At 31.6% G+C, this 24,694-nt stretch overlaps 13 protein-coding genes across 13 annotated transcripts; 5 read left to right on the top strand and 8 right to left on the bottom strand.

Moving 5' to 3' along the window:
* Positions 1-32: 32 nt before the first annotated feature.
* On the bottom strand, positions 33-2,081 carry FG379_000428 (uncharacterized protein; the record flags this gene model as incomplete). Its single annotated transcript, XM_067325839.1, has 1 exon — positions 33-2,081. One exon carries the CDS (start codon positions 2,079-2,081, stop codon positions 33-35), a length of 2,049 nt encoding a protein of 682 aa, XP_067182680.1.
* A 445-nt stretch (positions 2,082-2,526) lies between these two features.
* FG379_000427 (uncharacterized protein) lies at positions 2,527-3,388 on the top strand (the record flags this gene model as incomplete). The annotated part of the gene is made up of 2 exons (XM_067325838.1): positions 2,527-3,279; positions 3,383-3,388. 2 exons carry the CDS (start codon positions 2,527-2,529, stop codon positions 3,386-3,388), a joined length of 759 nt encoding a protein of 252 aa, XP_067182679.1.
* Positions 3,389-3,655: 267 nt separating this feature from the next.
* FG379_000426 (uncharacterized protein) lies at positions 3,656-6,805 on the bottom strand (the record flags this gene model as incomplete). The annotated part of the gene is made up of 1 exon (XM_067325837.1): positions 3,656-6,805. One exon carries the CDS (start codon positions 6,803-6,805, stop codon positions 3,656-3,658), a length of 3,150 nt encoding a protein of 1,049 aa, XP_067182678.1.
* A 1,044-nt stretch (positions 6,806-7,849) lies between these two features.
* FG379_000425 (uncharacterized protein) lies at positions 7,850-8,965 on the top strand (the record flags this gene model as incomplete). Its single annotated transcript, XM_067325836.1, has 1 exon — positions 7,850-8,965. One exon carries the CDS (start codon positions 7,850-7,852, stop codon positions 8,963-8,965), a length of 1,116 nt encoding a protein of 371 aa, XP_067182677.1.
* A 298-nt stretch (positions 8,966-9,263) lies between these two features.
* FG379_000423 (uncharacterized protein) lies at positions 9,264-10,862 on the bottom strand (the record flags this gene model as incomplete). The annotated part of the gene is made up of 1 exon (XM_067325834.1): positions 9,264-10,862. One exon carries the CDS (start codon positions 10,860-10,862, stop codon positions 9,264-9,266), a length of 1,599 nt encoding a protein of 532 aa, XP_067182675.1.
* A 1,198-nt stretch (positions 10,863-12,060) lies between these two features.
* FG379_000422 (uncharacterized protein) lies at positions 12,061-12,396 on the bottom strand (the record flags this gene model as incomplete). The annotated part of the gene is made up of 1 exon (XM_067325833.1): positions 12,061-12,396. One exon carries the CDS (start codon positions 12,394-12,396, stop codon positions 12,061-12,063), a length of 336 nt encoding a protein of 111 aa, XP_067182674.1.
* A 345-nt stretch (positions 12,397-12,741) lies between these two features.
* FG379_000421 (secreted hydrolase superfamily) lies at positions 12,742-14,121 on the top strand (the record flags this gene model as incomplete). The annotated part of the gene is made up of 1 exon (XM_067325832.1): positions 12,742-14,121. The coding sequence occupies one exon, from the start codon at positions 12,742-12,744 to the stop codon at positions 14,119-14,121; it is 1,380 nt and encodes a 459-aa protein (XP_067182673.1).
* A 181-nt stretch (positions 14,122-14,302) lies between these two features.
* FG379_000420 (centrosomal centrin 3) lies at positions 14,303-15,085 on the bottom strand (the record flags this gene model as incomplete). The annotated part of the gene is made up of 1 exon (XM_067325831.1): positions 14,303-15,085. One exon carries the CDS (start codon positions 15,083-15,085, stop codon positions 14,303-14,305), a length of 783 nt encoding a protein of 260 aa, XP_067182672.1.
* A 531-nt stretch (positions 15,086-15,616) lies between these two features.
* FG379_000419 (uncharacterized protein) lies at positions 15,617-17,395 on the top strand (the record flags this gene model as incomplete). Its single annotated transcript, XM_067325830.1, has 1 exon — positions 15,617-17,395. One exon carries the CDS (start codon positions 15,617-15,619, stop codon positions 17,393-17,395), a length of 1,779 nt encoding a protein of 592 aa, XP_067182671.1.
* A 369-nt stretch (positions 17,396-17,764) lies between these two features.
* FG379_000418 (PRP43 involved in spliceosome disassembly mRNA splicing) lies at positions 17,765-19,924 on the bottom strand (the record flags this gene model as incomplete). The annotated part of the gene is made up of 1 exon (XM_067325829.1): positions 17,765-19,924. One exon carries the CDS (start codon positions 19,922-19,924, stop codon positions 17,765-17,767), a length of 2,160 nt encoding a protein of 719 aa, XP_067182670.1.
* Positions 19,925-20,540: 616 nt separating this feature from the next.
* Positions 20,541-21,386, bottom strand: FG379_000417 (uncharacterized protein; the record flags this gene model as incomplete). Its single annotated transcript, XM_067325828.1, has 1 exon — positions 20,541-21,386. The coding sequence occupies one exon, from the start codon at positions 21,384-21,386 to the stop codon at positions 20,541-20,543; it is 846 nt and encodes a 281-aa protein (XP_067182669.1).
* Positions 21,387-21,935: 549 nt separating this feature from the next.
* Positions 21,936-22,764, bottom strand: FG379_000416 (glycosyl transferase; the record flags this gene model as incomplete). Its single annotated transcript, XM_067325827.1, has 4 exons — positions 21,936-22,043; positions 22,185-22,307; positions 22,381-22,552; positions 22,640-22,764. The coding sequence occupies 4 exons, from the start codon at positions 22,762-22,764 to the stop codon at positions 21,936-21,938; spliced, it is 528 nt and encodes a 175-aa protein (XP_067182668.1).
* Positions 22,765-23,080: 316 nt separating this feature from the next.
* FG379_000415 (WD-repeat protein) lies at positions 23,081-24,670 on the top strand (the record flags this gene model as incomplete). Its single annotated transcript, XM_067325826.1, has 1 exon — positions 23,081-24,670. The coding sequence occupies one exon, from the start codon at positions 23,081-23,083 to the stop codon at positions 24,668-24,670; it is 1,590 nt and encodes a 529-aa protein (XP_067182667.1).
* Between the last annotated feature and the right edge of the window lie 24 nt (positions 24,671-24,694).

Genomic DNA, 24,694 nt, shown 5'->3' with positions numbered 1-24,694 from the left:
TTTAGTATGCTCTCACTAATTTTTCATTCGCGTTAAATAATGACAGGCCACATTGATACATCTACATTGTCTATGTAATGGCTGGCGTTACTATTTACGTTACTATCATCATGATTGTTGTCATTGTTACTTTCAAACTGTGATTTTGGGTATAATTTAGTAAAAAGCTTTGGTATTTTAAATGTTCTAAAAATAACAGCAACAGAAACAATAATGGCAAAGTCAATTATTTGATCAAAGAAGTTGTAAACCCAGTCGTCATATCCGTTAGGTTGCAAGGTAAATACCCTCCAAAAAAACAGAAACGTTGGCTTTACAATAAAAAATGCAAAAATCCATTTAAACATTGAGTAGGATTGCCATTTTTTATATAATATTCCAAGTCTTGGTGATATTGAATTGTCAGATATTGTATTTTGAATTAAGGTGGCATTTATATTTGTGGCAACTACTATACAAAGTGACACAACTGCGTTGAATATATACCTTGCTATTTGAAATATTCCAAATAAAACCTCGAAAAGTCCAATATAAAATAAAATAACAAACAAACCAAATATGAGCCTCGTTTCAACAGACAATAAATTGTCCCTTAATACTTTCCAGCCAAGTGATATTAAAAGCAAATAAATAATGAATATTGTTTCATGAATTCTGGAAATTGCTCTGGGAATAAACCAATTGCTGAATTTTATTTGGCCATATTGAAGAAAAAGTTCTAGATTATTTTTGTCAAGGTACAAACATATCGGTTTTAATATAAGCAATAATAGTGTCATCAATTGCAGACTTGTTATTTTTAAGTTGCCATCTTGGTCATTTACAATCATAAAAATATATCCTACTATAGTTATAATATATAGTGTGAACATAAATTTAATAATATATTTGTCCATCCTCCTTTCAAATGATAAATGATTAAGTGGTTCTGGATTATTTATCGTTATTTTCCCTTTTATTGTCAATGGTACTCTGTCACCGTTAACTACTAATAAACTATATCTATCTAAATACGGAACTTTATATTCAAAATTAAGTTTTTTATCTTGAATCGGTATTCTAACCATACTTCTTATGTAGCTGTTCACATTAAAGTGAGCAGAGTGGTTATTTGATATTGACATTAGCGTTAAATCCTGTATTGGAGAATGATTTAGTGCTGCTAGTTGTTCACTGTTTAGCAATAATAAAAAAACGTTTTTTATTGTTTTTCCAGAAGCTCCATTACTTGCTTTGTTTCTTAATGGCTCGATATACACTTTTTTTTCAATAAATGCATTTTTTTGGTCTTTGTTAATACTTGTATAAGCATTATCTGTTCTATTTGAATAAAAACTTAACTTTTTGCCTTTATTAACGCCATTTGCTTCATTGTTGCTAACTACATTTAAATTTGGAGCAACTATGTTGTTTAAAGATTCAAAACATCTTTTTTCTATTGATTTTGTCACTATTTTTGGCATAAGATTATTTATTATGCTTTTCCAATAAAGTATGATATACCTTACAAATCTACTAAGGGCACTCTGAAAGTTTAATTTTTTCAACTTGAGACCAAAATATAGCAATTCATTTGAGTTGACTAACTCGATATTTACGACCAATTTCGCTATCTCATCAACTCTAAACACTAGTATGCATGATACCGGAAGGTCTTCAAATCTAAGTAGTGGAACTCCAGAGGAAAGTATGTTGTTTTTGTCCAATTTATCATTAATTTTTTCTTTTTTGTGTTCACTTTTCTCTAAATTATTGAATTCTTTGTGTATTCTTTTTTCCATATCACTCGTGGTTTTTGATACAAATATATCCTTATTATTAAAGTAATTCCAATACTCAAATTCCAATTCTATTTTTATCCTCGAACCTGGCATCAATCCATATGAATATCTGACTGGGTCATTTATGTTCTGTGACAGTATAATTGGCGATTTAATAAGCCAAATGTATGCATTTGTGCCACTTAAAGTTTTGGAGTCTATTTTTTCAACTAAACATGAGATATTTATGATAAAATAGTTTAAAGTCATGAATAGAAGTTCAAACAACTTGTATTTGTAGCAAAATCCTCTGATCCTCATTTTGTCCTATTTATGTACTTGTTCTTATATATAAAACTGAACTTGAATTTCTTTAGAAGCATAAATGGCAGTGATTACAAACAAATACAAAACTAGTGACAACATAAACCTACTGTTGCATTTATTATGTTGTTTAATATATATATTCCAAAATTAAGATCTCGTTTTAAATTACTAATTTTCTTATAACAATTATTTTGTATTGAGAATTATGCCTTTTGCTCATTCTCCTTCATAGAAAATTAAAACACACTCATATTAATACTCAGTATCTCTTATTGTCCTTTTGATTCTTAACTAATATTAATCTCACACTTTTTACCTCTATTTGCAATTATGCAAACAATTTTCGAGTACCAGAAATTAGCATAAATGGTATGGCGCCATTTTTTTAATTAGAATAAAAATAATTGTGTATATTTTAATTCGACGAGTATTGATGGTAATGAGGACAGTAGCAAAAGAGACGGTTTTGAAAAAGAATGAGAAAAATGTGGCCTGCAATATAAGAAATAGGAGCCCACTATCTATTTTAAAAGATAAATTATTGGATTTAAAGAACAGAACACAAGAGGAAAGAATAACTAGATTAAAATTAATAGAAAGGGATTTTGAAATAATTAAAAAGGTCTTTGAGGAGCATGTTAAGCTTACATTTTTAAAACTCAACATTTCTGTTGAGTCTATTGGTGCAGCTAAGGGAGAAAGTGCGGAAAATATCATTTATAACACTAGCAGTAATTCCAATGTAGTTTATGGGATAAAATCAAATGATGATTCTAATAAAGATCAACCTGTAAAAATAGGAAGCGATATCTCCGGAGCTGAGAATAATCTGAGTATTGGAGCGGTTCCTTGTGGAAGTAATATTGAAAAATTAGAAACAAATATCCATTTGACAACAGCAACTGTAAAGACAGGCGAAATGATAATTAACAATAATTTGAATCCAGGTTACGTATTTAACAGTCGAGATAAAATATTAAGTAGTAGTGTATTTGAAAAAGTAGAAAGAGGTAATAATGGTATTTTATATAAAAATCACATTATTGGTAACTCAACAGTACAAACAGTAAATCAAATAAATAACGTTGCACATCCATATTACAACCATTCAGTTTATAACTCAGGAAAAATTAATCAGATAAAAACTGACAATCAAATTATTCAGGAAACGAAACGAATATTTACGGATGATGTAAGAATACCAACTGTTAATTTTAACAATCAAGTTACAAATATTTATGGCAATCAATACAACATTCCTCAAAAAAATACACATTTAAAAGTAAATAATGTAGATTTAAATGATAACATCGCAATCCAACAACCACTGAATTACACCCAAAATGCAATGTCATCACCTTCAACATTAAATCAAAACCATTTGAACATAAATTACAACGCACATAATCAAAGCAACATGAAAAACGAGATAAATAATGATAATAATGGATTCTTATAGTCAATAAGTGTTTATACTGTATAGTACTCTGTAATTAATGTTATTAATCAAAGCTAGCTATTTTTAAGAATTACACATTACTAAAAATGAAATTATGTGTTTTCCATCACTATGACAAATAATCCTCCATTTCATCTGCATCTACATAAGTTATGGTGTTCAACGGATCGTTTTCACTTTCTGTTTCAACTTTTTGTTTTTTGTGTTTATTTGATTTCAAATAAATTAAGTCATTATTGGCTTCTAAATCAACATGTTCCGGAATATCTTCCATATTGACTTCACTCATGATGTCTATATCGCTGTCGTCATCCATGAAATTATCATCTTCCATGAAATCATCGTCTTCTTCCATGAAGTCTCCGTAATCATCATCTGTGGGGTCTTCCTCGTCTTGCTTGATATTTGAAAAATCATCAATTAGTGAATCAATCATAACGTCACTGTTATTGTCACCCTTGTATTTGTTATGCTTAATCATTTTCCCCGTAGTCTCATCATAATCAATATCAAAATTATCCTCATCATAATTGCCACCGTTTTCCATGTCAGAATTGAGTTTATTGTATTTATTTATTGATTTGACGAAACCATCTTCAAAGTACAATTTATAGAAATTGAGGTATTCGGGAACATATGAGCTATTCCATTTATTGAATGAATTTATTCTGGAGTTCTTTTCAATTAATTGTGCGTTTTCTTTTGCATTATTATTGTCAAAACATTTAAGAAGTATGAGATTTAGATCAACCATGTTGTAATTTAATATCTGCAAGAATAAGGGTAGAGATGACAGTTTAAATAATTTATTGATTACGTTATTCTTATCACTACCCATGCTTGTTTCATAGTTTAGTCTAAATTTCCTAATGAATCCTTTAATACTATTCAAAAGATTATTCCTATCTTCAATTGAAAGTGTGCTTTTCGCTTCTTTATGAATCATCTTTTCATTACATAATATTAAACACTTATAGGCTATTTCAGCTATTAGTGGATGATAAAATGACCTTAACATATCTAGTTCCCAGAAATGTATATTATCACCGTTTGAATAATTAGGGTCCCTCTTAAGCGGATCATACCTCATATTTATTTTACATTTCATATTGTTATTATTTACATTATCATGTTTACAATCGATATCAGACTTTGTATCATTTCCTATATAAATAATTTTATGATAATCATTTTCCTCTTCAGAAATATCCACAAAATGTTCATCCTCAAAGTCGCCTGCGATATTTGAATCGTTTCTAGTAATTAAGTCCTTCAGGGAGTTGGAAATGATTACAAGATTACTTCTGTTTAATTTATTATCCTCACCTAGAATCTCGTCGTTGTTATCGCCATTTAATAATGGCGAAAATTCACCGTTAGTATAACAAGACAACTTTTTTCTACCTGTTAGTTTTCTTTTTTTACAACTTGATGCTCCTTTTTTAATATTCTTTCTATTAATATCATCACCATTAATAATAATGTTGATGACAATGATAAGAAAGGATAACAACATTGGTATATCATAATTATGTATAGAAACTTGAATAGCTCTCTTTAGAATCGAAATGACAGTTGTATGACTTATTTCGTCATCGTTTATAATCTTCCAAGTGAGGTATACCAATAGTTTTTTGTTTTTTGAATTATATATAGGTCTGTATAGCAACTGAGAATAAAACAATCTGTAATATCTTCCTGATAAAACATTAAGTATTTTTGAGATTCTATACAATACGTTTAATATAACAATCCTAATAGACCCACAGTCAATATTATGACAAAGAAAGTATAACTTTGGTATGTATTGCGTCTCGAAGTTTTCCAACAATTTATTAGATGATTTGTTATTTATTAATCTTATTTGTGCTTCAGCATATGGTAATGACCTATTTATACAATTCAAAGTTACTCTTAAAAATCTATATATTGGTTCCTTAACAGTCATTATCTTATCACTATCTCTAGTTCTCGAATCTACTATAACCCTTAAGGAGGATAAACATAAATTTAGGATTCTTATTGGTGGGGGGAACTTTGATTCCATAAATGGTAATGAATAAAAATTATAGTTTCTATTAAGCTTTATTTCTGAAATAAACAGCATTAAACGGTAAACTTGACGATAGACAACAGCTGAACTACCATCATCATTTTTTTCATCTTCTTTGGAATTTTTTCTATTCTTTTTTTTATGACTTGAAATTAGTAAATTGTGGAATGATTCTAAATTTTTAGATAAATGATCGGATAAAATATCTATAATAATATATATTATATCACTATTTTCGTTCTTTCTAATTATTTCTCCCAAAAGGTATGTAGAGTGAGAAGCCACTTTATCTTCCCTATCACCAAATTTGTGAACCAAAGCATTAATTAATAAATGCCTCTGTTCAGTAATATTTAAGCATAGGTGAAATACAAGTGATATCATCTTTTTTTTTACTGTCCATTGTGTATCATTTAGCATTTTGATCAATATATTAGTAAGCACCAAATACCATTCTTTTAAATAGTTCTCGAAGTATACCTGCACTAACTCAAACATCGAAATGTTTATTGATGCATCCTCAATTTTGTTATTTGAAAATAAGGTCTCCAATTTTTTATTGCTATATATGTTGGATAACTCCCTATTCTTTGGAATTATCTTATTGCTTAACATCATGTTCAATATTACGTCCATCATTTTTATGTAACTTGTTTTATTACTTGCATTTAATATCATGCTCTTCAATATGTCTAGTTCTTTGATATACAATATTGGATTGCTTTGTATTAATATTGAACATGACTCTACCTTATCTTTAAGAGTACTCTTGCTATCTAAAGCAGTATTCCTTAACCATTCAATTTCTTTATCTGAAGTTAATTTTTTAAATATTGACTCTCTTGCATAGTTTGTTATCTCTTTTCCAAGCTTAATTATATCATTGTAAATATTTTCATTTAGATAAATGCTACCATTCCCCTCAAACATCGGATCCTTTCTTACTTTTATTACTAATTTATTGAATTTATTCATTTTCTCACTCCCCTCCATCCAATTGCATTCATTATATTCCTTCAACCATGCGTTTTTGATAAGTTTTGTTAATTCATTTGCGTTTCTTATACTTTCATTAACAATCAATACCCTAAGTTCATTGTCACCTGCCTTAACTAATTTATTATTACCTCTTTTATTATTAAAGCCTCTTCTCCCTTCGCTCTTTAAAGAGTCTAAATTACAGATTTTTTTGCTTTCAAGAGCCATCTTTTCATTATTTTATTAAATGAATTCGCCCTCAACTAACACCTGTAATGGCAGTGTTTCTAGCCTCTACCTTATTTTTCTTTAAAAAAATATTAACTATGTTTGCACCAAAATGTCAACTATTACCACCATTTTTGTTTATTTTTGACTACTCATCCACTATATATATTTGACACCATTATAATTAATATCCGATACCTTTCGACGGCGCCACTCCGTGGCGCCATCATTAAATATGTTACTTGAAAAAAGCATTTGTGATACAAAACAAAAGGGAAAAATATATTGGGGAAGAATATTTGCCATAGTAGTCCCTACATTCTCGAGCAAGTCTGTTGTGGTGATCGAGTAGGAGTTCCTAATACTCGTAAACAGAGAAAATAACGAATCATTTCATTATTATTAACTGCGACATCTTGTGTTACTCCTCTTATCTAATACGGACTTTTTAATTTATTTTTCATTGGAAGAAGTGTGTATAAACAATAAAAAGGCAAAAATATTAATAAAATAATAATGACAAGTTGTATATGTTTATTGTAACTTTATTTGACGAAAAAGTGTATGTGAATGAGAAGTCAAATAGACATTGAAATATATGTTAGTGCAAATTAAAGTAGAGATATACAAAGATGATCAGAAAAATTTTATTCAAATTATTTGATTTCGTAACTGCGTTCTATTCGTTATTTAGAAACTTTATTGTTCCATGTAAGTTTAAATTGAAACTAGGAAGGAATAAAATAACATTTAATGTGCCATTCCTTAAATATCTCCTTTTTTAATACCCTAACATTTGATTTATTGAATGATTTACATGGTTTAAATAATCCTCAATTGAGTCGTGTTTGGGTTTCTTTTATTTTTTTAATGATTAATTAACTATTTATTTTATACTTTAAAGACGGGTCTTTTGGAAAATCAAAGGAAGCAGAAAAAGCAGAAAGTTTTGCATTTTTGGTCAAACTGTTAATATGGATGCCACTTTATTTGATCCTAGGCTTATTAATATACATATTTGCTCAAACGGGATGGTTTGTTTCAATGTTGGCTTCTACTGGAATACAACCTTATTTTGAGGCTCCATCAATAGTATTGTGTCCTTTATCCTCAGAAGAGAGAAACTCTAATTACAACAATAACGGTGTAGAAACTAATGATATTTACCTTAAAAGTGACTCAATTAATGATATATATAACTTTTTAGGTAATGATTCTCAGTATTTCATTGGATTACGTAGTCAAGGAGTACTTGGATATAGAAAGATTCCTGCTAGACGTTGTGGCGATTCCTGTCTTTGTTTTGATACAAATTTGGGTAATTTCACAGCAGTAAACGACGGAGAATTAGTTAAACATCCAATAGAGTGTTCATATATAATGAAAACAAGTAAAGTTAAAAGTGAGAGTCCAAATATAAATGAACTAAGTCTCTCGGGAAGAGTCGACATAGACTATTTAGAACTTTGGATATTTCACAAGTACTTAAATCCAAAAAGGAACATAGTTAAAGTAGGTTTATATGGGAGTAATTTATCAGAATCACATGCGTATTTCCCGAAAAAAGTAACGTGGCATATTATGAAGTTAGGAGATGTTACCTTATTTTTACTTCGGTTGATCAGAATACGTTTAGAAGAATTTAGTTTATATCAAATAATGAGTATCATATTGTTTATTATTCCTAGAAGGTTTAAGAAACAAGAAGAAAGCTATTATATGTATAATATTCATTCTGGCCACTTTTTGAATCATGCCAGCGACAACATGAATATAGTACATGCCATCGAACAAATTAGGTTTTCTACAAAAGAAGATATTAATTTCAACGATTCAGATCCAATTACCGTTTTACATTTGGAAGCCTCTAGTAAATTTATTAAGGAGGTTTATAAAATTGGTCAATCTATGTCTATAGCTGCCTTTATTGGTTGTTTGGTTATTTTGATCCTTCTTGTAAATAATGTAGGTGTATTCTATTTATGTTTTAAAAGGAGGAGTGTAATTGATGAAAAAACGAAGCAAGAAATCAAACCAAAGTTAAGTGTTTCGGGCCCTGTCAAAGCAATTTCCTGCTACCTTTTATCCGAAAATCATACTGATGAGTGTAAACCTTCTACAAAGGCAAATAGCAAAAATAAACCAAAATACAGATACTAATTGCCAGTATCACATCATTTTTCATTGATCAATGTGTGAAAAGACATTTTTAATTGCAGTTAAAATTTGGGAAAAAACAATTTCATAATAGTAATAGACAACTAATTATTACCTAAATCTAAAATAACAAAGATATGAACTAGAAGTTTATGGGAGTAATCCCATTTTTCACTTAGAAATCAAATTATAATTTATCTTAATATTATCTATATATTATAAGAATTAACAATACCTTAGTTCAGTATTAATAATTGCTATAATTTATTTATTGTTCACCGCTTTTATTAATCAAACAAATTCAGTCACCTAAGGCTGCAAATCTATTTCTTGTTTCAATTCCATTTTTCGCAACTTCTTTCTGTCCAGAAGGCTTGTTATTCTTGGGTCCCGAAACTGATCCTTTTCCATTTTCTGAATTGTTACCGCCACTAGGTCCTTTTGAAGATGAATTTGAATGCTTTCCACCATGATAGCTCCTTCCTTTTCTAGAGTCCCCAGATTCACCATTTCGTGAGGGGTGGCTTTCTCTTGAGGCGTTTGAATTAGAAGTTCCCACACCTCCCCCACCTCCTCTAGTTCCTCCCTTTTGACCTTTTACTTGAACTCCTCCATTTTCTGAAGAGCTTTTTCCGAATTTATTCTTATCCTTATTCGCTCCTGAATCCGTTTTTTTACCAGAATTAAATGTACCAGATCCATTTCCTGAATTCTTTCCATTGTTATTTACTCTTGTCGCATTTCCGGAATTACCATTATTAATACCAATGTTCCCTGTATTAGCAATACCTCCAGTATTTCCTGAATTGTTATTATTTCCTTTCCCACCAAAATGGTGATGATGATTATTATAATTATTACTATTACTATTGTTATTATTATTATTATTATTTCCTTTTCCACTTTTTCCAATTGAGGTAGACACATTAAAACCACTTTTATCTGATTCATTCTGTGAATTAATGTTTGTTCCTTCATTATCCTTGGGGTGAGAGGACCGGAAATTTGGTGATTTTATGAGAGATTTGTTATCTTCAACATTATTTGAGGAAAGCAAGGACTTTCCTCCCCCAGATGTGTATGTAGACGTGAATGATGATGATGCAGTTGTGTTTGAATTAATGTTATTATTCATTCTTCTGACAGTGGAAAAATCTGGAGACAAGTCTCTATTAGAATGACTCAGAGGTTTAGAATTGTTTCCGCCCCTTGAAAAGTTTAAATTAGCATTATGAGATCCCCTGTTGTTACTGTTGTTCCTAAAATTTGAGGATTTATCGTCCAATTTTCCACCTTTTGAATTAGGAATATGGTTAATACGAACATTTCTAGATCCAATGCAAGACCCGTCTAATTCACAGATTGTATTCGAGAAATCAGAAAAATTGCTGAATTCAATCGTAGCTATTCCCTCATTACTCCCATTTCTCATTGGAAGTTTAATCTTAACATTGTTTATACCATTCTTTTTAAAGAACTCTTGAATATCTTTTAATTGTAAATTATAATCTAAATTTGATATTTTAACTAAATATGGTGGATCTTTCTGTAAGTTAGAAACCTGCTTAGCTTGAGCATTAATGCTTCTACTTCCACTTTGTTTCTTTTTGTTTCCTGAATTTGAATTATTGTTATTATTATTGTTATTATTATTACCACTACTGTTAATATCACCATTATTATTGTCATCACTATTGTTATGATTATAACCATTACTGCCAGATTCTGTTGTAGAAACTCTATTTGATACAGACCCTGTTTTACTACTTGAAGATTGTGTCGTTGATGAACATTTTGCTTGTTGCATCCTCTCTTCAGGAAGAGACATATCTAGATCGTCGTCATCATCCTCCACGTCTGCCCAGCGTGTTGTTCGCGACCTACATAATCCATTCTCCATTTACTTACCTGATATAATGTAGTATAAATAAATAATATGAGGTTACTCTTTAAAATAAAAAAGTGGCTATTGTTAGCTTATTTGAAGTATTCAAGTAACAAATATTATATTATACAAATGGCATATAATTTTATCAATTTGTCTTTTTTTTTAACTAGAACACAGTTCTTAATTATGTATAAATTGTCGGACAGTAGTACACTACTTAAATATTATATTAAATTCCCAACACCAATTTATTATTTATATTTGTATGCTTTTTTATTAAATAAAACCTATGTAATTTTGCCTGTGTATACTATTATTTATATATTATTTTCAATATATAACTGAAATGATAAAATTTATAAATCAAAGAATTCAATTAGAAAGAAATCCAGATTAATAAATTTGTTAGCGAGTATCCAACAAATAAGGAAAAAAAAAGAGTAGTCTGACCCCTACAACAAAAGCAATTCTATATAATTTCTATTCAATGACATCTAATTTTATTTCTGTTATCCTTGGCCAGAAAAAACCAACCTTTGACAACTGTTAAATGTCCAAGCAGTTACTGAATTCTCCTTCGATTTCTTTTTTTGTATCTCAATTCAATATAGATTTATGTAAATATATTCCACAAAATATTCAAGAAATTAATATTTTTCTCTTATATTTATTACTTGCACCTTTTATTTTTTCTTTTCTCGTTTCCTAACTTTATTCAAACTTGTATTAGTTTTTTTAGAGGCGCGCCTCATAAAGGTACCATACTTGGCGCGAATTCTTAAATACTTATATTTTAGTATGAATTCAGCATGTCAAAAAGGACAGGTTCCCTACAAGTTCTAAGCAAAAAATTGAATAGTAATCTAAATAACACAAGTAGAATTTACTAGAATTTGTATTTACTATTATTGTAAACAAATACTGTAAATTTCTCTGTATACGTGAAGAGTAGTATGAATAGAGTAATATTGGCAGGTAATAATGTGTGAAGTATGAATAAATAGATATAAAAAAATTGAAAAATAAATATTACAGATAGTAATGTTAAAGTTAAAAATATGATAAACTTTTTAACCAGAAAAATTGAATTGAATATGACATTTATGCATGGTTTGGGTATGTAAATCATTAAAACAAAAACAAAACTGTATATAAAAATACGGTATATTTTAAATATAAAATATATTTTGCCAATATAAATTTGTTTAATTCATTTTTTTATCTTAATTACCTTCGGCTTTGAATTTTTGTTCACATCTTTTGCGTGACCATCAACACTACTGTTTTGCGTTTCCTTTTGTTTGATCTTTGATTTGGTCTTTCTTTTCAATATGTTAGTGCTAGAGGCAGATTTTGGCTCGCTACCACCTATTAAGCACACGCCTTTCTGTTGTACTTGGTTTAACTTTGACTTTGTTTTAATGTTGTTTTCAACTTTTGATAACTCGTTGTGCCTTGATTCAATTAAATCTGGCAAGACAGCCTGAAATTCAGGTCCAATTCTAATTTGAGAGTTTCTCTCTCTCATCCATTTGCTTTCACTCATTTCCAATCTTCAAATATACTTGCATAATATTTTCAATAAAAGAAAATAAAAATAGGTGTTTGGCGCTAAACCATAATAAAATAAATCATTAACTAAAAAAACTGGTTTATTTTAAATCAAAGGTTAACAATATTTTATTTTTTATATTATGTTCAATGAAAAATAGACAATTGGATTAAATACATATTCTCTTAATTCCCCAAATTTATTACCGTTCTCTGAGTTAAACTTTCACGAGTTGAAAAGCCAAAAATTATAATGGAAAAGAGTGGGAATAAAAGATAAAGTGGTAAGCGTGACGCCATAGTTTCGTACTGGAGGAATTCAGAGAATAATGAACATAAAATGGACAAACGGAATAATATATTAATATTGTTATTTGTTTTTAGCTTGGTTGTAGTATCCTCAGTGTATTGTTTCAAACCATGGAGTGCTCAAACTCCGTATCCAAGTGAATTATTTAGGCCAGAATTAGTTAGAAAAGTACTAAAAGAGGTGCTTCCCAAAGATATAGATCAATCAAAATTTGAATATTATGTAAGTCTATGGACAGTTTATCCACATACATTAATCACAGAAGAATTGCCTGATGTATTCCCCCATGAATTATCACTTTCAATACATAATAAATTGATCAATTCAATGTTTATGAAAGGAGTTTTTGAGGATTACGACCCAACTAAATGCTATGTTTTGGTACTAAGTGGGGGTTCAAATAGAGGAGCTTGGGAGGTAGCAGCACTGAGAGGTTTAGTTACACGCTATAAGGAAGAAGGTAAAACTATAGATTGGGATGTAATATCCGGAGTTAGTGTAGGAGCAATAGGGGCGTATAGTTCTTTATATCAGAATTCGGTCTACGAATGGACAAATGAACTTTGGAATTACTGGTGGTCTGCTCAACAGGAAATACTATCTGACTGTCAGCTACCATTGAAAAAGAATATAGGAAGTTGGATTCAAATGTTACTTAAAAAAATGATTGATCCAGATGCAGTGTTTCAATATTTATGTGGCGTAGAAGCTCCAAGGAAAATATTAAAGACAAGATTTGCAACCAACAAGAGAAACAACTCGAAGTCAGTTACCATCACAGCCACTAGAATAGAAGATGGGCTTCCTAGAACGTGGTATGGATGGAATAGCACAGAAGACGAATTAATAAATGCAGTTTTTGCCAGCCTAGCTTATCCACTTGTTTATAGACCAGTTTATGTATCTGGAAGTTATTATATGGATGGAGGAATAAGGGGAAATGCAAATCTTATTGACCCAATTAGACACTGCATGGAATTTAAGAATGTTACTGCAGATAGAGTTGTTGTCGATTACATAGAAACACAGCCAATTAAACCAAGATGGATTTGGTTCCCCTCAGAAATGAATATAAGGGACCACATTAACAGAGCCTTTGACATTCTCCATTTTAATGTTAGGGGTCTCTCTAAGCTTAGAGAAGCTATTGAAATGTTTCCTCAAACTCATTTTCGCCATTATCTCACACCTACTACGTGGAGCGATTTTGAACTTTGGCCCTCACTTGGCTTGGATGTTTCTGATCGTCCGAAAATGATTCAAATGATGAAAATGGGTCTCTCTATTGGGGTTAAAGCTGGTTTTATCAATAAAACACAAATATTGAGTTACAACAGGACGGTAATTAAAACCGATTCAGTCATTAACTTGCCACCTTTAAACAATACGAGAAACTTGTTCAATGCTTAGACGATTAATAGTCCAAAAATACGCGAATGTTTATAGCTGAATTATGTGTTTTAAACCAATTCAGTTTGAATGCATTACATTCGACGCTATACCAATTTTTATTTGTATAATCAAGTACCTATATTTTTTTAATAGCCTTGTTTTTCATAAATGAAAGAGAAAAAATGATTTCAAACGTCTATCAAAAGCTAATTCCAGAATTACTTCCATGGCAATACTGGAATACCTTATAAAAATCCTCAAAGTCCAAAAATCCATCATTGTCCCTGTCTATGTGTTTAATCATCAGTGAAAGCTCTTCATCGGTAAAAACGAAGTCTCCAATACCACCAGATTCACCGGTGTTTCTCATATTTAGATTATGAGACTCACGAGCAACTTGTGAAATTAATGCTTTTAGGTTTCTTAAACCAACCTTCCCCGTTTTGTTTGTGTCAAATAGGGAAAATATCCTTCTAACGTACTCAATAGATACCGGAGGTTCATCTTCTAAGTCATCTTCTTGACCTACATCCAAATAACTTTCTATTCCTCTCTCTTTTCTATGTAATGAGTGTTTGTCACTTGCATCTCTAGCTGTTCCATAGAAAGCTCCTATCCCAAATTTTTTTTGTGATTCCATTAAATAACTTATAACAGAACAAAAGTTGTCGAAATCAATGAATCTATCAAAGTCATTGGTTCCCACAACTACAGAAGAAGATCCCAGTGATGAAGATGGCAAATAAGATGAATTAACACCACCCGCTCCTTTCGTAGTTGATCCTATACTTAATCCCAGAGAATTATCCAAACAAGAAGAAACTACCAACTTGATCTCCTCTTTATTTACTTCGAATCCCAACGCTCTTAAAGCCGACTTAAACTCCCTTAAATCTAGCTGGCCATCTTGATCCATATCGAAAACTTCAAACACACACAAAGCATCCTCTCTCTGTTCTCTATTTAACTCTCCTGAATTCATTGTGATAAACAACAAAATAACTGCGTTGTATACACCTTATCTATTCATAAAGGTACTAAGTTAATCTTATTAATCATTTGGAAGAACATCAATATAAATGTGATAAGCACCTATTTATTATTAAGTTTATCCAATGTGCTTGGCGGGAACCACGTTTTATATGTGTTTTGTTGAGAATTTTGTAGCAGTTAAGGACCATATTTGAGGAGAAAAGGATGACATTATAATAACGGGAAAATAACTTTTAAGAATGAATACATTTCAGCCACATTAGCAAATCTTTGCCCTCCCATTCACAAACATTTAAATGGGTTTTTATAACACATGTTTTGGCTCCAACAATTTTTGAGGGTGTCGAATAACAAATTCTTAATATATAATAACAATTTTGGCGCCTTATAAGGATTTGTTTTCCCCACTGGGCGTGGAATTTTGAAGGCAGGAAAGAAAATAAAAATAGGTCGAATAAAGAGAGAGGAGAGTAAAAAAGTTAAGAATAGGGATAATTAGTTTAACATAGAGAATTTCTAGATGGCGGAAGTCATCGGAACTTTTGATACTGGCCATACCGGTCCGGTACATGACACCCAATTGGATTACTATGGCCGTAGATTGGCAACAGCATCTTCAGACCACACAATAAGGATATTTGATGTTTCAACAGATCAACCAACATTTTTAGCAGAGCTAAGGGGGCACGAAGGACCGGTTTGGCAAGTTTGTTGGGCACATCCGACTTTTGGTAGTGTTTTGGTTTCTTGTTCTTATGATAAAAGGGTATTGGTTTGGAAAGAAACTCAAAGGTCTAGATGGGAAATTGTTTACTCTTGTGAGGATTTTTCATCTTCAATTAACAGTGTTTCCTGGTGTCCCTGGGACTATGGACTTCAATTTGCCTGTGCAGTAGCCGATGGTTCGATAGCAGTTTGCTCTTATAACTCAGAAACAAGAAGTTGGACAAAAAAACAGGCTTTCGGACACCCAAATGGAACAAACTCAATATCATGGGCTCCCGCTACCAGTTCCATTGGAGCTTCTGTAGGTGTAACGTCCACCCAACCTATAAGGCTTGTTTCGGGTGGTTGTGATAACCAAATTAGGATTTGGAAGCAAGATCCTCAGACTAAAGAACTCTTAGAAATCGGGCAAACACTTGACACAATTCACTCAGAATGGGTAAGAGATGTTGCATGGAGACCTTCCGTAGATTTACTTGCTGAAACCATTGCTTCTTGTGGTGATGATAAGATTGTAGTTATTTGGACTCAAGATGTGGATGGACAGGGATGGCATAGTAGTCAAGTCTTAAATTTCAATGAGCCTGTTTGGAGACTCACTTGGAGTGTTACCGGCACGGTTCTTGCTACTTCAAGTGGAGAGGATACTGTTACTCTTTTCAGAGAAAATTCTGATGGAAAATGGGAGGTTTTAACTAATATATCAAACAATGAGCAATTCGGTAATGATATCATTCCTGGAGAGCTAATTAATGGAACCCAAAATCAACTAATTTTAGAACCTGCAAATCCTAATATGAATTCTGGAGCCCCTATATCAAATTTACCAGAATCAACTAATAAAATGAGGCAGGAGCATGTCAATGAAACATCTTACTTTTCGGGATTCCAAAAACAATCAGAATCGCCAAGCAGTCAGCAAATTCCTACTCAATCTTCAGTTCTACCCCCTATATCGCCCTCCATTCAGCCTCCAGTATCATCCTCAATTCCACCACCTCCAACTCAAGCTTCACCTGCTCAAGCAATGATACATTCAGGCGCTGATATTGGAGTTAGTAATCAGTTAGGAAACACAGAGAGAAATTTCTTGGCCTCTTCTACTGTTTCCCCTCCTCCGCCCTGCTCACCATCGTTTCCTCAAATACAAAACAGCCCAGGAATATCTAAAACTACTCAAGAACGGCCTCCTACGGGGTCTCTAAAACCTTTAAATATTCCAGCACCACCTCCCCCTCCCCAAACTAGAATTGGAGGATTTTCATCTACTTCAGGGGTGGGTGATCTGGCGTCTTCTCAATCTATAATACAACAATCACCTGCTCTATCCTCAGTTCCCTCAGCTGGGGTTCCTCCACCAAGAGTGTCGATCCCATCGACAAACTCGGGAACTGGTGGAACGTTTGGTGCTTCTCTGCCACAACCACCACCGCCTCCATCTTGGGATAAAAAAATTTCCACTGGTGGAACTCCTAGTCGTCCAAGTATCGGTGATCCTGCTCTACATGGAACTCTACCACCACCACCACCACCACCACCACCGCCACCACCACCACCTCCTGGTCTCAGATAACTATTAATGGAGAAGTAAAGGGAGGGTTCTCAAATTTTCAATACACAAAATCAGAGTTAATTTGCCCAATACATAAATGGGTTTCCCTAGATAAAAAGGCTCAATTTTCGGGTAGGGATTAGAAAGAAGCTTAGCAAAAAAAGTAGCTGTAGGCTGTACGAACAAATACTGAATTCAATATTGATAGCTTGTTTATCTGCTGCCTTCCACACGAATTGGCATGTAATATTGTGTTGTTTAGATATTATTTCAAGTATATACTACGCATGTCATGCATGGGAGTTCACCTCAAAACTGACGTAATATTCTACGAAATCCACCTCCCTTCTTTAAAAAGGCAATTATTTGCAACTACCAACGCATAATTTGCTAGTAAATATTGTTTATTTGCATTAGTTTGTTTTTAGAATCAGAAGGAGGAAATTCCTCTATGTTGTAGTATTTCTTTGAACTTTCGAAGAGCCACTCCCCTCTAATCCTAGTTACTGTTCTAATGAAATTTCTGGATGTGAGGACGAACTCGTTGTAAAGCACCCAATCAGGTTTTGAGTCTAATGTACAACTTGGATGCAAATGTACAACTTGATTATCCCGTACCGTTGTGTAGTGGCCCGCTCTGTGAATACATGCAACCTGCATGAAAAAGCCGCGTGTTACAGCTTTTCTTATGTTTATGCTCAATTTAGGACAGTCAAGAGTATTATAGGTCTCTTGAGATGTTAACGTTTGACTATATGTAGGACTTGTGGAGGTAATATTGAGGTGATGCTTTTCATATGTTTTTAAAAGCTGCTTTCTAATGCTATCAGCGGATGAAAGCGATCTAAAGTTAAGAAAGTTATCCTTGCAAAACTTTTTAGCAGCAGTCTCTCCTCCTTCAAGAATTGTTTTTTTAAAAAGATTAAAGACGTTTAGAAGCGTTAGGTGATCACCATCTGGATGTATAAATCCGTACTTGGCGTTATCTGCTTGTCTCGATTTTTCTCTTGGACGTTGAAATACAGCAGGGACGGAAAGCATAGAAGTAATGCTAAGTATATGTGATGTGCACTCATGTTCGGATGACAAGATCAACATTCTAGAAAGTTGTGGGTCAATCGGAAATTCCGTCATTAATTTACCTATATGTGTTAATTCTCCTTCATCGTCCATAGCTTCAAGATAATAAAGTTGTTCCAATGCTCTCATTAAAGTCTCAGGAGCAGGTGGATCCATGAAATCAAAGTGAACCAAATCATTTATACCAAGACTTTTTAATGTAAGAACAACTGAACTGAGGTTGCTTCTTAATATTTCCGGATGTGTTTGATCAATTAACTCTTTTTTAAATGATTCTTCTGTATATAATCTAAAGCACTTTCCCTCTCTAGTTCTTCCTGCTCTGCCAGCCCTTTGTTTTGCAGATGCCTTCGATATGGGGGATACTAAAAGAGACTCAACTCTAGTTCTTGGATTGTAAACCTTCTGTTTTGAGAATCCTGGATCAACAACGTAAACAATGCCATCAATAGTTACACTAGTTTCTGCTATATTTGTACTTATAACCAATTTTCTTCCCATTGGACCTCCCATATATTTAGGGCCTGGAGCAGGTTCAAATATTTTTTGTTGTTTGCTTGGTGGTAAAGAAGAATACAAGGGAATAACAACAAGTTCTCCAAATTCATGTTGTAATGGCGAACTTAAAAATTCAATCCTGCTTTTTGCCTGTTCAATTTCCTCTTCACCAGTTAGAAAAAGTAATATATCACCTGGTCCTTCTTCACGATGGATTTTAATTACTGTTTCTATTGAAGCTTCCAAATAATCTTTAACTGCTCTTTCGCAGTAATTAATTTCAACGGGAAACATTCTTCCAGGTATAGTGAAAACTGGAGCATCGTCGAAGTAATTTTGAAATTTTGTTGACTTTAACGTTGCACTCATAATAATTACCCTAAGTGGAAATTTTGATTCAAGGCTTCTTCTTTTTAATATCTCTTTTAAGGACCCCATTAATATGTCTGTAGATATCGTCCTCTCATGGGCCTCATCTAACATTATTACCCCATATTTATATAAATCATTGTCAAACATTGCTTCCCTCAATAACATACCATCAGTTAAATATTTAAGTCTTGTTTTATCGCTGCTTTTGTCCTCAAATCTAATGGTATATCCTACAGCTTCTCCCAGGTTTACATCCATCTCCTCAGATACTCTTTGAGCAACACTTATTGCTGCTACTCTTCTTGGTTGTGTACACGCTACTTTCATATCTCCACCTATTCCAGATTGCAATACAAATTGAGGGCATTGAGTTGTCTTCCCACTACCTGTTTCACCAACAAGTATAACAACTGGATTCTTTTTAACCAACTTGCAAAAAGAGCTTCTTTCTTTCCAAGCAGGTAGTGACTTTCTAAATTTTCTTAACTCGAAGTATCTACTGCTATATGGCTTATAATCATTCCACGGATTTAACTTAACCTTGATATCCCCTGTTTTCTCATCTTCAGAGATCTTTTGTTTTTTCCTTGGCTCTGTCATTCGGCTTATTTCTTTTTTTATTTATAACTAAACTTTCCTTTAAAAACAAAATTCATTAAACACTTGTCAAAAAAGGACCACAAAAGCCTGCACCTGTACAAGCTTTCTTGTTGGTTGCAATTTTTACACAAATTAACTTGAAAATGAAATCTCAGTTATAGAACAAAAAATATTCCAAGAAACCTCTGAGGAATTCTCCTTGTTACCTGATGTTCAAATATTTAAATCGGTTTATTACGAACCTAAAATTTTAAGTAAAAAGAACCGCCTTTTTGTTATAAATAAATGGCTAAAACATGGTATATTGGCTCATTATGGCAATAAATAAATAGATGAACTGAATAAATGAGCCTTTTGTAAACAGTTAAGATAAATAATAGCATTGAGTTTTGAGAGCTCCCATGTAAAAGAGCAACAAAAACAATTGGTAAATGACATCAATCGAAATATATAAATTAAAAATGGAATTAAGGTGCACATCTAATTGTTTTGAATATTATGTGTAAAAATACAAACTAGTTCATACAAAGATAACGAATTGATTGGAGAAATTTATATATTATATAGTTAAACCCAAATCAAAATATGAATGGTGTCTATAAAACAACTCAACAATTTATATAATTGGACCATTTTTTAGCCTATTTAGAAGGTATTCAGTTTCAGCAATTTCATCTTCTAGTTTTTGACTGTAGTATGCATGTTTTAGAGCCGAAACATATGAAGTATTTTCGATGTTTTCTTCTTCTATAGATTTTATTATATATGAAACCCACGGAATTAAAAATGTAGTGAATGAAGCAGCTGTTATTGCAATATAGAACCCAGAATTTAATGTATTTGAATTGAAAAACAAGGAGGAAAGCCTGTTTGATTTAACTGAATGAGAAAACCCACTAAAGTCTGCTTGGAAACCTCCAACTGAGACGTAAATAAATATTGATAAAATTGAAATAGCAGAAGCAAGGACTAATTGTATTAATACTATAGCTCTTATATTTTTCCTGGAACACCTAACATACAATACAACAATGGATATGGAAGATGCTACTAATAGTGATATAACTATTATAATTGATGCTATCATCGCTGCTGAACCCGAATATAAATTTGAAAAAGTAGTGCAGTTACTTTCCTGCGAATTTAAGCCATATCCTCTCAAACACAAAAATCTCATTACCTCACCTATTGAATTCCCATCTATATTTGAAATCACCCAACGACAAAAGTCGAAGTTTAGTCTTCCATTCAACAATACAGGATTGCAATCTGACGATGCCCATATATTCCATAGTGATATATCCATTGTTAAGTAATTACCTATAGGAAAAGAAATTATTAGATAGTGATATGACCTGCTAAAAAGTGCCAGTGTCCACCAAAAAGCAGCTACTGACATGGAAAAAGCTGCGACAAACACTCTTAAACGATTATATTCTTTATTTTTACTTTCCTTTGTCATCTTTCCTAGCTTATGGAGAAGAGTAAATAATACCAGTGATTAATGATGTGTACATAAACGAATGGCTTCCTCAAGTTTCATTACACCCTTGTCTCAAATAGTTGTTATTCTTCCTAAAAGTGTTCACTCATTTAATTCTTTGTAACTTGTTCTTAGGAAAAAAAAGATTTTAAAATTCGACAAAACCTATAGTGCATGCCCTATTCTTTTCCCGTCTAGACTTATCATTATCTATTCGTTCACATTAATTTTATTATTTTACTTTTATTTTTTTATATATCCACATAGAATCTATTTATTTACTTTCATTTCAAATTTTTTTAAAATTGCTATATTTTATATTGAGAGACGTGACGTGGTTTCAGTAATTCGATACCTATGGCGCCATACTGTGCATTGCTTATCTATTAAACTAAAAATAGAAACGAATCGTTGAAAAAAAATGAAACGTGCGAAGCAAATAGATTACAGTTAGTTCATGTGTATTTAGTATTTTATGTGCATTAACGTGTTTTTGTTTTAAAATTGGAGTGGGTAATAAAGGAGGATTTATTTCCAAATATTTCTATTAACAATGCTGTTTATAAACTCTTTAAATGTGGAGTTATCTGCCTTTGGAAATGGAGCTATGTCTGTTGATTTAGTGGCGAGCTCAATCTTTTTTAGTTGTAATTGTATATATAATAAATTTGAGAATTTGCGCGATTATATATGCAAGGCGTTTATAATTTGAATGTTTATATAGGAATTTATTCTAGTTTACTAGTCAGAAGTAAAGAGGAATATATACAAACTTACAGAATTTAATAGATCTTTTGGATCCTGAACCGCAATCAAATGTTTGTCGTTATGTAATTGAAATGCAAGCTCAGATTGGTGGTTATCCATTAATTTATTGTTTACGACAACTATTGTCCTTCTCTAGTCGTTAAATTCAGTTTAACATTAAAACTCGCATTTATTCACAAAAAAACATTAATATCACAAAACTTACATTGTTTCTTAAAGAATTGAGAATTGAGCCTGCTCCAGCATGACATATTATAAGATCATAGTCACCGTAAGCTATTTCTTTCATGTATGAAACTGAAGTTATTTCTAGGTCATTTTCAAGTGAGCTATCTTGGCCAAACTTTACTCTTCTTTCTGCTGGCTTATAGTCCCCACTAATGACAAATTAGAAATTATTTAAAATGAAAGCGAAATGTGGCATTTACGTGGTTTTTTTATTCAAAAATTAAACCATCACATACCTTCCATATTGTATTATCAATTTGTTATAACCCAAAATAAGTAATTTATTATGAAATTCCTGTCTATCCACTTCTTTTACTAATTCCTCGAACTTGGTTGTACCAACTGTAACTAATATTGACATTTAGTGACACAAATGTCCATACAATTATTCTTTTAATTATTTTATTTCTATATTACAGAAAAAAATATTGCGAGATTAATCTTTTTATTTTATTTATTATTTGCCGGTATATAATGGTACCTAAAATTTAACAGACAAAAATTTTAAAAAATCACATATTTAATTACAATGAACGAATTGGCAATGTTAATTTGGTAACTATATGCTGATAAAATAATCCCATTGCTAAATAATTAATTTATCATCAGCAACTCCATATTCATTATCAAAATATTATGTGTATTATTTGCAACATTTTTAGGCATTATATTACAACATGAGAAAAGGCATTCAAATAGTAGATTACAGCTCTAGTAGCGAAGATGAAACCAACACTGAGAAGAGATTAAGTGATTTTAAAAATAACAGCACAGGGGAAAATGTAAATCATAAACATGAGGATAGTAATAGTGAAAATGATGACTTTGACGGGATTAATAGTTTAGCAAATGTTTTAAAATTGCACGAAAAGTGTAAATCAAACTCTGACAAAGAAATAGAATACCCAATAAATTCATATATAAAATTTAGGGATGAAGAAAGTGTAGGCAGTGCAAAACATATAACTTGTTTGTCTTTGCCAATTAAGGGACAAAAAATGGTTTGCGGTACGTTGAACGGTGAAATAGAGATATACGAATTCAACAATTTATTCTCAAATGACTTAAAACCGAGTAGGGTAATGTGTCCGTTGGAAGACCATTCAATTAGATCTATTAAATATAACAACAATGGAAGCATGATTATTGCTGCATGTGGAGATTCCATTTGTAGGGTGTTTGATGGTAATGGAGACTTTATTAATGGAACTGTAAAGGGAGATCCATATGTTAAGGCTGTAAAAACAAATTATGGCCATACACATACGGTTTTGGATTGTAAGTGGGACACTTTGGATGAAAATCAATTTATCACATCATCTATGGACAATACAATTAGATTATTTAATTTAAATAGCGAACCGTTTGGCATAGACAAATATATACCAAGTCACTGCGTAATGAAGTGTTTAGATAAAAGAAAATTAAACATTTCATCAATACAAGTTAATTCCATCAATGTTTCAACTTCAGGCGAATATGTTGTATCATCATGTACCGATGGTTCTATTCAATTGTTTCATAGAAACGGAAACTTATTTTCCGATACACCAAATATTATAATAAGAGATTCTCACACCTCAGAAAATAACTCAGTATGTATATCTGACGTTAACTTCATTAAATATAAATCAACACAAGATCGTTACGTTGTTAGTAGAGGGATAATTGATAGTTGCATTAAAGTCTGGGATATTAGAAAAACAAATAAACCAATTAATACATTCTTAAATATATACTCAGATGGCAACTGTGAATATTCCAAATTTATTTACTCAAAATGTGGTAAAAATATACTAATATCAACAAATAAATATGAAAAGCGCAGCGATCCTTCATCAATCAAAGGATCTATTGTTTCAATAAGTGCTGAATCATTAGTTAATTTAAATGACAATGTGAAACAGCACTATTCGAATGCTTTAATTAATACAAATAGTGAAATTAAGTCATTTGAATGGTCTCATAACATCAATCAGTTGATCATTTGTTTAAATAATGGTAATATTATTATTTATTATGATGATACCCTTGAAGATAATCCAAGTAACAAAGGCATAATTACTGCATTAAAACAAAAAAAGAGAATAAAAGACGAAGATGGATTTCATAATGCAAAAATCCAAACTTATAATATTGAAGAGCTTCCTGAAGGATTTAGAGAGACAAAAAGTGGTGAAATCAAATACATTGGTGTTGCCTCAAAAAAGTCCAGATTATATGGCCCCAAAAATTTAGATCCAAATAGGGATATTGAATTTGACTAATTTATTTTTCTTGTTTTCAATGCA

Source organism: Cryptosporidium bovis, assembly GCF_009768925.1.
Source record: "Cryptosporidium bovis isolate 45015 chromosome Unknown contig_11, whole genome shotgun sequence".
In the NCBI taxonomy this organism is placed as follows: domain Eukaryota; phylum Apicomplexa; class Conoidasida; order Eucoccidiorida; family Cryptosporidiidae; genus Cryptosporidium; species Cryptosporidium bovis.
This window is presented reverse-complemented; position numbering and strand designations above follow the sequence as displayed.